Source organism: Orcinus orca, chromosome 15, assembly GCF_937001465.1.
Source record: "Orcinus orca chromosome 15, mOrcOrc1.1, whole genome shotgun sequence".
Taxonomy (NCBI): Eukaryota; Metazoa; Chordata; class Mammalia; order Artiodactyla; family Delphinidae; genus Orcinus; species Orcinus orca.
The window spans coordinates 86,379,854-86,396,267 of record NC_064573.1 but is presented as its reverse complement, the minus strand read 5'-3'; the positions used below and the strand labels follow the sequence as shown (position 1 = coordinate 86,396,267).

The 16,414-nt window shown below is 43.2% G+C and overlaps 1 protein-coding gene across 3 annotated transcripts in view; it reads right to left on the bottom strand.

Annotated features, from left to right (window-relative positions):
* The window catches only part of GLT1D1 (glycosyltransferase 1 domain containing 1), a 100,873-nt gene that overhangs the window by 29,317 nt on the left and 55,142 nt on the right, over positions 1–16,414 (bottom strand). For all 3 annotated transcript variants that reach the window (XM_033440675.2, XM_004276641.4, XM_033440674.2), the window contains 2 exons: positions 10,977–11,072; positions 10,302–10,351 (listed from right to left, as the gene is read on the bottom strand). In XM_033440675.2, the coding sequence (XP_033296566.1) occupies positions 10,302–10,351; positions 10,977–11,072 (146 nt within the window). The remainder of the gene's footprint in view (positions 1–10,301; positions 10,352–10,976; positions 11,073–16,414) is intronic.

Genomic DNA, 16,414 nt, shown 5'->3' with positions numbered 1-16,414 from the left:
ATTTTAATAACAAACTTGCAGGAACAGTACAGAAGACACAAACCACTAAACACAGGTATGTAAAGCAACTCAGAAAAGTGTAGTGAATGGATGGAATCTACCGTACGATTAAAATGCTGCAAAGACCATTTAGTTGCCATTAGCTGGAAATTTACTTGTTTTAAATATCATATGATATCGCTTTATACGGAATCTAAAAAAATGATACAAACGAACTTATTTACAAAACAGAAATAGACTCACAGACCTAGAAAACAAAACTATGGTTACCAAAGGGGAAAGGGAGGAGGGGGGGAATAAATTAGGAGTTTGGTATTAATAGATACACACTACTATATATAAAATAGGTAAACAACAAGGTCCTACTTTATAGCTATACTCAATATCTTGTATAATATATACTATATAACTATACTCAATATCTTGTAATAATCTATAATGGAAAAGAATCTAAAAAAGAATAGAGATACATATACGTATATATGTATTTATGTATAACTGAACCACTGTGCTGTACACCTGAAACTAACACAACACTGCAAATCAACTATATTTCAATAAATATTTTTTAAAAAAGAAATTTACTTGCTTTAAGAAAATCCAAACGCTGGAATTATCCAGAATATTTTAACAGGTTTATTTATAATTTTTATAAAATTCAACTTCTGAAGCTTGTTTGCTGAAACATTATGACCTGAATTACTGTCTCTGCTTTTACATTAAAAATTCACATACAGAATGAAACTGGAAAAACTGCAAATCCCTGATTTCTGCCCCCTATTTTTTCACTCGGCATTCAAACACTTAGGTACCTTTTGCGTCCATCGGCGGGCAAAAAACCTAACGTTCAGAACTATCAAAGAAGAGAATTTCTTTTAAACAATGAAAGGTTTCCCATCTGAGTCATCTTAAGCATGTTCTCGGTGTAAGCAGCATGCTGGCTGGATGTCCTTTGGCCTAACTATTACACATTGGGCATGGATCGCACACAGGCTGGTGTCTTCCAAAAAGACCACCAGACGGGCTTTGCTGGCCTCTCTCAAAGCACAGATAGCTGCACTCTGAAAGTGCAGGTCTGTTTGGAAGTTCTGAGCAATTTCTCGCACCAGACACGGGAAGGAACGCCTGCCAATCAGAAGTTCAGTGGACGTGATAACGTCTTTTTTCCGCGAGCTGCTACAGTCCTGTAACGATGAGTTTCTTCACCTCTCCAGTACAGGGTGCACTCTTTTTATTTTATTTTATTGAAGCATAGTTGATTTACAATGTTGTGTTAATTTCTGCTGTATAGCAAAGTGATCCAGTTATATATATATATATATATATATATATATATATGTATGTATGTATGTATATATATATGTAACCTTCATATTCTTGATACTGAACATAGTTCCCTGTGCTCTACAGTAGGACCTTGTTGTTTATCCATTTTGTATGTAATAGTTTGCATCTGCTAATCCCACACTCCCACTCCATCCCTCCTCCACCCCCCAACTCCCTCCCCCCCCCGCCCTGCCCCAGCAACCACAAATCTGTTCTCTGTGTCTGAGTTTATTTGTTTTGAAAATAAGTTCATTTGGGTCATACTTTAATTCCACACATAAGGGATATCATATGATATTTGTCTTTGTCTGACTTACTTCACTTAGTATGATAAGCTCTAGTTGCATCCATGTTGCTGCAAATGGCATTATTTCATTCTTTTTTATGGATGAGTAATACTCCATTGTATATATTTACCACATCTTCTTTATCCATTCATCTGTCGATGGACACTTAGGTTGCTTCCATGTCTTGGCTATTGTGAATAGTGCTGCTGTGAACATAAGGGTGCATGTACCTTTTAGAACTATAGTTTTTTCCAGATATATGCCCAGGAGTGGGATTGCTGGATCATGTGGTAGCTCTATTTTTAGCTTTTTAAGAAACCTACATACTGTCCTCCGTAGTGGCTGCACCAGCTTACATTCCCACCAACTGTGTAGGAGGGCTCCCTTTTCTCCACACCTTCTCCAGCATTATGACTTTTTGATGATGACCATTCTGACCGCTGTGAGGTGGTACCTCATTGTAGTTTTGATTTGCATTTCTCTAATAGTTAGCGATGTTGAGCACCTTTTCATGTACCTGTTGGCCATCTGTATGCCTTCTTTGGAGAAATGTCTCTTTAGGTCTTCAGGGAGAACTCTCGCAAGGGGCTTTTGTAGTCAGTTGCTTCCTGGGGGCTTCACCCTCCGTGGACTTGCAGGCAGTCATTTTTGCAGGAGCCACTGAACAGAGACCTCCTTACTCAGCCCCCCTGTCCTTAGGCTGGAGCTCTGCAAGCTAGGGGCAACAGTGGGGTTACAGAGGGACACAAGGAACTACGAACACAATGCTATTGCTAGAAAGATCTTTAAAGAATAAACTCAAAGCCATGCACGATTTATTGCTTACTGTTGCTGTTAACAGTCAGTACTCACTCGCTGCTTACTCTGGGCCTAAGCTATGCCAAGTCCTATGTGTGCATTACTTCTTGCCAACAATCCTGCAATCATCATCCCCACTTTAGGAGGGAGGCCAGTGGAGCTCAGAGAGCTGGTGTAACTTAGCCAGGATCACACAGCTAGGAAGGTGCTGGGCCAGGAGTCAAACTCAGGCAGTCTGACTCTGGAGACGGCACTGTTACCCAAGTTGCACTGCCCCTCTGGTTTCTACTCAAAGGATTTTTATCATATAGTTTATACAAAGCCCATGTGGGTTATGGAACCCCTACCTACTTACTTATTTATGTCACAGGGAAGAACAAACCTGACTCCATATTGGATCTGTTTCTTTTACTTTAACTTTTGTATTCTATTGCTTTTGCTACAAGTTAAGAATGTTGCCTGTAGCCTGAAATATACAAGAGCCCGTTCTTAAAGCTATAACACTTTTCCATTCGTACGGAGATAAAAAGCTGCAGAACAGAATAACATTTGTCTTGCTGGAAGTTTACAGGAACAGTGTGATCTGACTTTCACGAACAGCTGCAAGAACAAAGGATTCCAAGAAGTCTGTGACAACCAACCACACCCCCTCCACTTTTAGTATAAAAGATGCCTGAATTCTAAGTCAGGGAAGACGGTTCTTTGGGACACTAGTCCACCATCTTTCCGGTCTGCTGGCTTTCCAAATAAAGCTGCTGTCCCTTGCCCCAGCTACTCGTTTCCTGACTTACTGGCCTGTCGTGCGGTGGGCAACATGAGCACGGACTCTAACATTTACTCTCCACTTCTCACCTCTCTCCTAACTGCATGTCTTCCTCTCCACCAGGAATGCCACCCTCTGTCCCTAAAACCCATTCATCCCCCAAGGCACAGACAAATGTCAACTTTCGGAGAAACTTTGCCCAGTTATCCAAACCAGAAGTAACATCTCCTCCCAAACTTTTCTACCCCCTCCCACCAAAAGTGGGCCTACTTTTTGGGGTACTTGTCCATCTCTTCTCCTTAGACATGTTCATTTTCCTCCCAATGTCATGCTAGTTCTATACTGGCTCTACCTTTCCATTTCCCACTTCTGATCCTTTTCCTTCAAATTATCCTAAACCATTGAATTGCATTATATAACCCTAACATCCCATCATGAAAAGATAAACAGTGCAATGAAAGACTTCTTTTAGCAATACATGTTAATTCTGACATGCATGTTTTACTTATGATAAATTTTAGTTAGAAATTCTTCTTGTTTTCAATTTTTTTTAATAAATTTATTTTATTTATTTTTGGCTGCGTTGGGTCCTCGTTGCTGTGCACAGGCCTTCTCTAGTTGCAGCGAGCGGGGGCTGCTCTTTGTTGTGGTGCGCGGGCTTCTCATTGCGGTGGCTTCTCTTGTTGCAGAGCACGGGCTCTACGCACGTGGGCTTCAGTAGTTGTGGCTCGCAGGCTTGGTAGTTGTGTTTCACGGGCTTAGTTGCTCGCGGCATGTGGGATCTTCCTGGACCAGGGCTTGAACCCATGTCCCCTGCATTGGCAGGCCGATTATTAACCACTGCATCACCAGGAAAGCCCCACTGTTTTTAATTTTTTTTAACACTTTTCTGCTCTCATGATTAACTATTTAGGGGAAAAGAATTCATGAAGGGAAAAAAATTTTTTTACAAGACAGCTGAAACACCTAACCCTTTAACTACAATTTTGAAGGTATAACATCAAGTTTCAAGTTGAAAGTACAAACTGCATTAAACTTTTCTGGGTTTGTCTTCCACGTCAGTTCATTTTCAAATCTCTTAGTGAAGCCAAGGGGAACAAAACACAAGGCAAAGAAAAAAGAAGGGTAGATATTTTTATTTAATGAAAGCACATGTTATGAAATTTTAAAAAGTGAAACCACTGCAAGCAGCAGAGAAAATTCTCATTTCCTCCTTCTAAGCTTATTTACTTTCTAGCAAAATATATTGTCTCAACTCCCAGGCCTAAGGAAAATCATCTTTGATATACGAAGTTATGGTGGAAGGTCATTAAGCTGTCATGCTCGAGCCGAATGTTCCTACCACAATGCTTATCAAAGAGTATCAGAAAATGCACCCACTCCGGGCCCCCCCGCTGCGAGCAGACACCACATGCTTTGCCGAGATGGTTGTACCAAGAGATCAAAAGAAGCTTTAATAGAAAACCAATGCCTTAAACCATTCTGCAGCTAAAACAGAATTCTAGCATGTCAACACAGAAAGGAAACATCAGCACAGAAAGTTCTTTCATTGAATGCCCGTACAATGCCGCCTACGAACCAGGCGCTGGGCCAAGTATGCACTCATTTTGGCCTCTCAAGAAACGATGAGGCAGGTTACGTTTTCTTAGTCACACCCACTTTACAGATGGGGAAAACTGAGGCCCAGAGCAGTGAAGTGCACCCAGCTAGCACACAACCGCTCTACTACACAGCCATGCAAGACTACACTTTGCCTGACACAGATGATACAATCTTGGTCCAAAGGTGTTAACTAACTTGCCAGCAGTAAACACTAACGAAGGATTAGATAGATTTCACACGGGACTGAGATCCCGCTTTTTGAAATGTTCTTGCTAAGAATGACCACAGAAGGAAACATATGTATCGCATCTAAAATATAAAGCACACACAAGAACATTTACTCTCCTGTTTTATAAATCGTTGGCAGAAAGGTGATGCCACTCAAAAAGCAAAGCAATACTATTCCAGAGGAGAGTGTGACAAATGCCTTCTGAGCCTGGCCACTGGACATGGCAGGAACAAAGGTGAATGCGCTATGCAGTCCAGGCCCTGGGCTCCCCTGTCCTGGCAGACACACCTCTAGCCTGCACTGACTCTGTTACGTTAACATGTCTTGGAGAAGAGCTCTGACCTCTGAAGGTATTCAGTCCTTGTCTGAGCACTCGTAAGCACAAACAGCTGATCCGCGTGTGCCACGTGCTCATCCAGCTTTTGCTTTCACTATCTGGCCTCCATTTCACCTCTTCCGCTTCGTCTGGGCATCTTCCTCACCTCCTCCCACCGCATGTGGTCTGGTGGAAGTGGAATCGGGTGCCCGTTCCTCTCCTTACAGAAGGGCGGATGTAACCCACACTGGACCGTGGACCTTGAAGGGAAAGATCCAGAGACTAAGCAACGGATGCAGCCAAACCTGGTCTTCAGCCTCCGCAACACTTCTCTTAGTAGCCCTTGTCGCCTCCTAATGAATTCCCTCGGGCTGAAGCTGGACTGATGCGGCATCCAAGGGGGCACTGGCTGAGCTGCGTAGCCAGGTCTTCACTGGGGTCTCAGATCTGACCAGGCTCCACGCAGAGACGTGGACAGAGAGAGAGGGGAATCACTGCTGCATGCACTGCAATTATTCCCTAATAATAGGCCCTAGTAATAGGTTAGTTAATAATAATTAATGAACAGAGTCAATGCAATTTTGTACTAAGAGACCCTGCACGTGACCTGGAAAGGCTACAGTCCTCCAAAAGTGTGTAATTTAGACTTAAAGAATTTATTCAATCACTGAGCTTAGCAGTTAACAAAGAAAAAGATGAATGGAAGAAGAGTGTACTCACAGTAGATGTCAAAAATAATTGTAACACTCAGGGCGTTTGATCTGCTCTAAGAGATAATGGTTACAAGATGAATCTTAATGTGTCCCAAGGTTTGCCCTCTGACCCACTTCTCAAATCTATTTCCAAAAGATCAGCATATTAACCCATAACATTGTAGCAAATATTCAATGGCAAATGTAAAATCCTTTTAGTCTCCTCCTACATCTGAATTCAAAAGTGATGTTGGGGACTTCCCTGGTGGCGCAGTGGTTGCGAGTCCAGGGGCCAATGCAGGCGACACGGGTTTGAGCCCTGGTCTGGGAAGATCCCACACGCCGCGGAGCAACTAGGCCCGTGCGCCACAACTACTGAGCCTGCGCTCTAGAGCCTGTGAGCCACAAACAACTACTGAGCCTGCACGTCTGGAGCCTGTGCCCCGCAACAAGAGAGAGGCCCGCGCACCGCGATGAAGAGTGGCCCCCACTCGCCGCAACTAGAGAAAGCCCTCGCACAGAAACGAAGACCCAACACAGCAAAAATAATAAATAAAGAAGCTTTCATAAAAAAAAAAGAAAAAGTGATGTTAAATTGAATTCTTGACGCTGAAAACTGATAGATGCTTGGAAATCTTATAATGCTAGTGGGGAAGAGCTTGGGTCAGGAGAAGCACATCTGAGCCAGCCCAAGATTTGGGGAGGGAATCTCTCACTGAGGAAGCAGCCAATGCACTGGCTTTCAAGAGGGAATATGTGTAGTGGATGGAGAGAAACACACACACACACACACACACACCATCAAGCATGGCCCAAGTCAGTGTTGTCCAAACTTCAGATCAGGGAGCACATCATGAAATCAATTTTGGAATAAAAATAACCTTTCTTTTAATGACATGGAATAGCAAAGCAGAGACATAGAACAGGTTTTTTAAAATAACAGAGTGTGTGAAATACATGAAGCAAGACTATTGGTTAATAAAGCTTGTTTCTGGGTGTGTGTGTGTGTGTGTGTGTGTGTGTGTGTGTGTGTGTGTGTGTGTGTGTGTGTGCGCTTTACTGAGCAAATCTCAGTAAAGCCCTGGGCTGAGTGTGCCTGCCTGCACAGGGCCAGGTGCTTACGGCTGGCTTTGCTAAGCAGCAAAGTTGCAACCCAAGGATGCCTTTCTCCGTTTCCTTGAGGGCTTTTAATTATAGAGAGTGGAGTGCCTTGTGCAAGAAGTGCTTGTGAACTGTTACTAATTCATGGCAATGAACTTAAGGGCTAGCAGCTCTCAGATCATAACTCTTCACCACCCTTCACTCAACAGCTCCCTTTCACGGCTCCTCTTCCTCTCGTTCATTCCCTGTTGCTCTGTGTTCCCACTCCACCCAAGCAAACCAGCTCGGTGGCTGAAGATGCAGCTTCAGAACGGGCGCACGGGGGCCTTGGGGGGGCGCATTCTACAAGACTAGTCCCAGACCCGCATTTGCCCAGTAAGCATCCTGTCCTCAGGTATATCAGAGATTTATTAGACTAGTTTGGAAAAAGAGAGGAGGGGCCCCTGGAATTGCGGAAGCACTTAAGCTTCCCAAGACACGTCTTTCCACGGTCCCTGCAAATCTGCTTTGCCCCGCCCAGCTCACGTCACCCTCTGCTCCCTGATCCTTAATAGGCAAAGTCATGACAGCCTTTGCTCAAAACCACTTAGAATTGCCTCCCTCTGGAAGTTACAAAAGAGAAAATACAGAGATGCATTTTGTAGGGCCAACAAGGCAAACAGAGAGAGAGAGAGAGAGAGAGAGAGAGAGAGAGAGACAGTGTGTGTGTGTGTGTCTGTGTGCGCACGCATGAACAAGCATAAGTACATTTGTCTAATTAGTTCCCAGCAGTTAAAAATAAGACATTTCACACACACGGGCATTTTTTCAAAAGAGGGGAAGAAAAAGGCCTCTGGATGGTGGCTTCTCTTGCAAGGCTGACAAGGGAGCCTGCATCTTTGAATGCAAACCCTGCTGTGGCTGAATCCTGCCCCGCCCACCATTCATTCCACAGTTGGCCACAGTCTCCACCCTCCCCTACCGCCTCCCAACCTGGAGCCTGAGGGACAAGTTTCCCTGCAGTGAAATTAGGAGGAGACACATTTTTTACACTCACTGCTCTTTTAAAATTAGGCGAACTAAAGTTACAGGGAAAGTTGTATGTTCCAAAAACACGTGGCAGAATAAATATCTTTGTCCTGAGCAGCGAAAAGCCTTCCTAATTGTTTAATGTAAAAAACAATACAACAGTGTTTCTTCTAAAGGACTATGACTTAGGAAGCCTGTAGGAAACAAATGGCATCCTTCACCTGTAGGCAACTGAGTTAAAGATGAAGATGCTTAATAAATGCAGGAAAGCACCACGTGTCCCGGTCACTCCCTCTTCTCTGACCTCTGTATCAGCTCAAATGCTGCCTTGGTCTTTATGTCGCTGCAAAAGGGTTTCTGGCACATATTTAGCGCTAAACTAGTGCTTCGAAGTTTGCTACCTCCCTCTAGGTTTCCTTAAAAGGAAACACGACAGAAAAAGTCAAACAGAGAAATCAGATCAACATTACCCCGATGTTTGCGAACGTTTTTCTCCACCAAGCGTTGTTCTTTTGGTATTTCTTCCACTGGGCACACCGACTGATTCTCGATAAAAACTGTTTCCCAAACTTTAGCTATTTGCGTACTGTCACAATTTGTCACATCTGTGCCCCAGCTGTACTATTGCTTATTTACTACTCTTTGTGACATCAATTCATTTTTAAAGGAAATTTTCAAGCGTTGGAAAGCCAGTATCACACACCATAAGCAGAACAAAACCATAAAAGTAAAAACAATGGAAAACAAGCCACACTACTAAATTCTTTCAGGATAACTGTTGTCGCCATGGCTCTAACCTCAGGCCTTCTCTCTTGGTTAGCAAGGAATTTAGCATCAAGCTAAAACTTTTTCAGTCAATCATGCTCTTCGAACAGCAGGATGGAAAGAGAATAAAATAATAATAATAGTAACAACTTTGCCACTATGGGACCTAACATTCATTATTCAACATGCATTCATTAGTGCACTAGGGATTATCTTGTTAACCATCAAAAGGCTGGCCCTGAGCGTGTGATGGATGTGGGTATGTGCGTGCAGGCCTGCGTATGTGCGTGCCTGTGTGTGTGAGTGTCTGTTACACCAACAAGGAACATGGATGATGGGGTGATTCATCTTCCACGTGACAACCAATGTGGCTACGCAGATTCTAGCCCTTGCTATGTTTTTAGGCTAGAGGGCCTTTTTCGAGGTACATGTAGTAGTTCCAAAGGTCTTTCGTATTCTAAAGAAAAGCCTGCCACCCCCTGCATGCTCGGTGGGTCCCTAGGGAACTAGGAAACCACGAGAGGAGGAATTACAGAACAGAACAAGGAGGTCATGCAGGCATTTAACGTGCACAGACTCGGCCATCCGGCTGGGCAAAAGGGAAAGGAAGCGTGAGTCGTCCTAGGGCACAGGGGATGCACTGTGCAGCCCTGGCACAGAAGCCCCACGAAGAGAAGAAAAGGCCTTGCTACTGCAGGTTACATCCCACCTAGCGGGATGCGTACTTTATTTTCCAAACTGCTTGGAGCAAATCAGCGTTCACTTTCATGAGATGACCAGTGTGTCACCACCCAGATTCTCTGCTTCCTGAGCGCTTAGAATTGACTCTGGAACAGAGCACATGCTTGCTCCGGATCTGCCGGAGGGGAGAGGGGATATCCTGAGTCCCGGGGAGAGAGAGGCAGCACCTCCAAGCCCTGCCACTGGTCTCTGTTCCCTGGACAACGGCCACTGACAGGCAAGGACATGCCCCAGTGCAGACTGTATTTCTTGTGCTTTTCCACCCCACTCGGCTCCTGAATGCAAGTCAATGGCTTAATCCGGTGCTCGGGTGAAGGAACAGCTCTGTGTTTGTCAGGTGAGCACTTCCAGGAAGTTTCAAAGATGATCTGGACCACATGGAACGTCTGTCTTATACACCGACTTACATGGACTTTCTTCATATGACTCCTCTGTATTCCCGCAAGAATTTCTTACCCTTTGTAGCAATAAGTTCATTGTGAAGACTTACAAAGCCTCATAATCTTTAACCTTGGTCTGGTGTTCATTGTTAAAAAGGCAAACAGACTTTATTTACTTAAGAAAGCAAGAAACTTTGGGTTAGAAAAGTAACAGAAACTAATTTTAGAAAATGCATAAGAAGAATAAAGAGGAAAACAGAGAGGAGATCAATGCTTACGGCAGATCAACTTACTTCAGGGCCAACGATAACCATGTAAACGCTGGGCTCCTCTTGATGCCATTCTTGGGGAGGAAAAAAGAAAAAAAAAAGACTTTTAAAACGGTTTTAAGTCACAGCTGAAAACATAAATCAGTTTAATATTAATTACGCTACAATATAAATTATTTCATATCATTTTGCTTTCATTCATATTAGTCAACTTATAATTATTTTAAAGGTAAGTATGTGACATTTTATGGTTTTAAGGAAAATATTTTTTTCTAGCACGTTGCATATTATTCAGAGATCTAATTTATTAGGTAATTAGGATGGATATGCCATCACAATTCAGTATGGATTTTAGAATACACTGAAGCGTCTATAGATTAACTTAAGCAACGCAACAAAACTCCAAATGCATCATACAAATTGGCATGTGTACAATATTGCCAGATAAAATTATTTTAGACTTATCATTATTGGCTATGTTTTATGATTTCCTCAGAAGCTGAGGGCACAGGGAAGTAGGAAACAACTGAAATGACTACACAGCGAGGTTATTTTTCTGGTTGTTTCCAAAGTAACAATCTAGAAACAGTTCTGCTGATGGGAAAAAAAATGAGAAAACTCAAAGTCCTAAGGAGAGACATGTGAAGACAGGGACCCCAGTGGAATTCCGCAGGCAAAGGGTCCCCTGAGAACACATACCTGAGAATGCATCCACCAGATAGAGAGGGTCTTTCACCTGTCGGAGTCCACAGATCAGGAGAAACACGTGTAGACTGTCAGCACTTTGGTTAATCTCTGCAACAGAAGAGTTCAGGGTATTTTCAACGAAGAGGACTTGAATCGATGACCCGGTGACCATGTCCCCGCAGACACAGCTCAGAGGCTGCTGGGCTCTGACCTCTCAGGCAGCTGCTCCCACACCTAGATTTTATCTTCATTTCACTGCATGAACTAACCGTGCCTCCTGGTGAATCAACCTGAGCTGAACTTGGCCTAATAAAGTAAAGGTACTTTTGCTGCAGTGCAGAAGGATGAGGTGATAAGAACTGACTCAGTTATTACTGAAATGTCAGCCACAGGTCCTAGAAAATATTTCCATGCAATTCCAGTTAGGGAGAATCTTTTCTTTATGAAACTAGAAAGATGGTTTATATAGGAATGTCCTCTTGAGTTCGTATATGTCTATATATAGGGACACACGCGTAATGTATACGTGCCCACAGATACATAAAATAAGAGGTTTAGGTTTGTTACATTGAAAGTTGTCATGTAAGGCGAGTTGCAGGTGACCACACTCTTTGTGGTCCCTCCCAGCAAGAGGTGGAACCCATTTCCCCACCCTTAGACGCTGGGCTGACCTGGTGACTGGTATCAATAACAGAGCGGGAGTGACTTCTAAGTCTTGGCCGTGGGAAGCCTGGTGTGCAGCGTCCCCACCCACTGGGATGCTGCTGCCTTACAGTCAGGCCTGCCTGCCTCCTTAGGAGAGATCCAACCACCCATGCAGGACCCGTCAGGCCTCAGCCCAACTTACAGGTGAGCCCAGCACACACAGTGGAAGCAGGGATGACCCAAGTCCAAACCGCCAATCCGCAAAATCATGAGAAAATCCATGGCGGTTGTTTTAAGTCACCATTTGTTGAGGAGGTTTGTTCGGCAGATCATGCCGTCAACAGAAATACTGGGAATGTTCCCCGGTGGTCTAGTGGTTAAGATTCGGCGCTCTCACTGCCACGGCCTGGGTTCAATCCCTGGTCGGGAACTGTGATCCCACAAGCCACATGGCATGGATCCCCACAAAAAGAAAAGAAAAGAAGCCACCCTGCCTTCTTTATAAAATTTCATTAAAGAAAAAGAAATTATTAATATTAACCCAAGCTAGCCTAAAACTTCACCATTTCCAAACATATGTAATTGGACATAAAATCATGCAAGAAGAAGGTTTTCATTCATTCATCCCATTCTTTTTTTTTTTTTTTTTTTTTGCAGTGCGGGCCTCTCACTGTTGTGGCCTCTCCCGTTGCGGAGCACAGGCTCCGGACGCGCAGGCTCAGCGGCCATGGCTCACGGGCCCAGCCGCTCCATGGCATGTGGGATCTTCCCAGACCAGGGCACGAACCCATGTTCCCTGCATCGGCAGGCAGACTCTCAACCACTGCGCCACCAGGGAAGCCCCATCCCATTCTTAATGCAAATAATTTCATTCCCTCTGTGCTTTTAGTCTTGAGTAGTAATATAATTAGAATGAATGTAATAAGATATATTGACAGCACTCTCACACAATCACAAAAGCTAATAATAATAATAATACATAACCAGCACTGGAGAAAGTCTTTACTGAAGTGTTAAGATTCAGATGTCCTCTTAGAAAAACCTTAAACCATTATTACAGTCTCTGAGTTGACTGTTGACAATTTCATTGAGATATGTTGAGTTTTTTTTGTTATATATTTTTCCTGTATTTTCAGTATTGAAACTAACCTTAGAAATACAGACCTTCGTGAATACTTCTTTGACCAAAGGTTTAAGCTAGAGGCTATGTCCAGAATTTGAATTTGAGATCAGAAGAATCTGAGGTCAGGCATTTGAATCTGGGGTCAGGAGACAAACTCTTCTCTTTAATAAATGATGTAGGGGACTTCCCTGGCAGTCCAGTGGTTAGGACTCCACGCTTCCACTGCAGGGGGCACAGGTTCAACCCCTGGTCAGGGAACTAGGATCCTGTGTGCTGAGTGGTGCGGCCATAAAGAAATAAAATAAAAATAAAAATAAATAAATAAATTTTAAAAAATGATACAAATTGAAGAATACCATTAAGGAAAGGAAGGTCAGGTGTGAAAAACAGCCCAAACCCACATAGTTAGGCAAGAACCATCAATGAATGCTAAAACTGGTGAGGGGAAGTTTGATGAGGACAGAAATTACAAGTGCCTTCTCAAAAGTAACTTATTGATTACAAAGGAAATATAACACCTGGACATGGGGAAACCGAGAAAGACACCCGCTTAACTAAGGGAAGAAACCTTAACCCAGCGCACATGGCTTTATTTACACACACACACACACACACACACACACACACACACAGAGTTGATATATTTTTAAAAAAATCACCAGTAATGGAAGAAGGTGATGTTATGTGTCTCCAGGTGTGATACAGTGAGAAGGATACAGCATCCCTTACATCATCATCATCATGTAAGTACATGGAATATCCATTCAACTATACAAAAGGAGTGAAAAAAAGGAAGGCGGAAGGAGAACCATGGAAGTACCAAAAAGAGGGGGAAATAAAAGAACCTGTATTACCACATTGAAAAAAAGTAAATACAAAAACAAAACAAACACAAAGACGGCATCCAGAGACAGCACCCAAAGAAAGCCCTATTTTAAGAACCGATGTGATGTCTCGGTAAAAAGGCTGCATCTAATTCTTTCCTTTTGCTTTGTGGCAAGTGTAGATGTTGGAAACCTACTTTGTTGCTTGAGTTCAATTTGACACGTGTTAGCTACTCAGAACAGCAGGTTCGGAAGACCCGCTGGCCTTCTGGTGAGGTAAAGCTGGAGAAACGTGGCCCTCTACGTACCCCAGGATCCCTAGGAAAGCCAAGCTCGCGAGACAATAATGCATAATTTACAACACTGATCTTCACAACGTGCTATGACTTACAGTAAGATGTACACACTATACTGCAACCCTGTACACGTGAAATATGTGTCTATACATACAGACACACAGACACGGTACAGTTTCAAAGAATCATTTAGATTATTGCATACAGGCGCTCTGATATTTTCTATTCTATTTTTTAAAGCGCTGCTGCCCAGTTCACTAAATGATTTTGAGATCCCCCTCAACCTACCAGACCCTAGAAGTAGACGGAGTTAAATCCCATATTCTCTTGCCTCTTTCCCCCTCTTCTTCCTGGGCAGGAGATCAAATGTCATGGGAATTTAGAAACCTATATTAGAATAGGATCAAACAAAGAACTTTGTCTTATTCTTTGTCTTATTCTAGGATTTAAGGCTTTGTCTTATTCTAGGATTAAAAAAATTTTTTTTTTTAATTAAATGCAGAGACAACATTTGGGTTTGAGAGCTTACATGCACTTTTCCCATACACCAATACCGTTTTCAGGAAATGCAGTGCCCAAATCCTGATCAAACAACCAAGGTCTCAGGCCCGACCTCATGGATGCATCAACTCTAAGTAATTCCATGTCAGCTTCTCCCAGGGCCTTGGCCAACTTTAGGGAAATGTACCGTGTTCATTCTTAGATTTTAAAAAAGAACTAAAACGTACTGGCCTCTAGAGGTTTGGAGGTGAGGCAGGTACCTACCTAATTTTTTTAGTGGATTTCATTTCCTCGTTTTAACCCCAAGCTTATTTTTCTTCTCTTTACTTTTCCTCTCACATCTGGGATTCACAGAAGTCAAGGCTGGAACTCATCCCTTACAAATGCAACCATTTCCGTGTCTTTCCGATATTACCATTTCCTGGAGAACGGTATTTTTATCTACAAAACGAAGCGTGTTGATTTCATGGTCTGGCACCCTAGCGGTCCCAACAGACTAAGCACCACACTCCCAAATCCTCTAAGTGACTCATCCATCCGTTGGTTCTAGAATAGAAACCCGATCCACGTTTAAGCTACTTTCTTTGCCGTTTGCTATTCCAGCAGCTCTGTCTTTTTTTTTTTTTTTCACGCGTGATTATAAGAAGAGAACTCAAGAACTTCTGTTGATTAGACTTAGTGACTTTTAGCTGAAAAATCTCATTTGGGGGGCTGTGAACGCATACAGGGATCTAATGACATGAATTTTCCATGTGAAAAAACAAGTGAGAGGGCTTCCCTGGTGGCGCAGTGGTTGGGAGTCCGCCTGCCGATGCAGGGGACACGGGTTCGTGCCCCGGTCCGGGAAGATCCCACATGCCGCGGAGCGGTTGGGCCCGTGAGCCATGGCCACTGCGCCTGTGCGTCCGGAGCCTGTGCTCCGCAACGGGAGAGGCCACAATAGTGAGAGGCCCGCGTACCGCAAAAAACAAAAAAACAAGTGAGTTTTCCTAGGAACAGCCTGAGGAAGGAAAATATGACCATTTGAGTTTTGCATATGAGAGTTTCCATATAGAAATATAAATAGAGTTTTAAAGAAGAGAGAGAGAAAATTAAATAAACAGTGAAAATAGAAATAAAATAAAAATAAAAACCAAGAAGGTGTGTCCGGGTCAAGTTTAAGCTTTCACAGTTTCGGGATTTGATGGCCTGAGAGGCACCATTACTCTAGATGCATTAGTTACTGGCATTTAAAAGCAAAAATCCTGCATCACTGAATCATAACAACATTTAAGACGTACCTGAAAACACAAAGACCAGATAACTAACTTGATGTCTAAACACATACCTTCGGATCAGAAGAGCTAATGAGAACATCACGTGAAAAATTATAACAATGCCACTTAGTGCCTTTCATCTATTTTATTCTTTATTTGTTCCTAGTTGACCTGTTTGATCATGGAATCTGGTTGGCATACAACTGATTTCATGTTTTAAACTAAGGAGACTTAGTTAATTTGTTAGCTTGGGCTTAGAGATATAACTGAACATTCTCAGCAAACCCGAGACATACCTTAAAGGGGAATAAACCCCGAAATTGACATCAGATATTTAAGAAGGTGACTGTAAACCCTGGGGACTAATCCGCTACCCGCCTATTAATATTCAGTGTTCAGTGAGGCCCTTCCCAACCCACTCCCCTCGATTTCAAGGTTAACAATTCATAGGAATCCAGAGGGTGAGGATTTGATCACTAACGGTCTGCATCAAGTTCACTGTCACTTCTGTTTTCACTGTCTCAGCCCAGAGTGGAAGTGACAAAACACAATCATAGGTTTAGAATGCTCCAGTGGCCAGGGTGAGATAGAGGATGGGTGAGAAAGATGGTCTACCTCTGGAGTCTGAAAGTTGACAAAGATGAATGACTGTACAAATGAGAACAGACACCTGATCGTAAAACCCTGAGACGCCGCTGAATTCTCCACCTTAACGCTGAAGCCATCCTCCAGCAGTCAGCTCCCGCAGTCCCCGCCGGAGCCTCCCTGAGCCCATACATTCTGAATGCGTTTACAGCTTCTGATC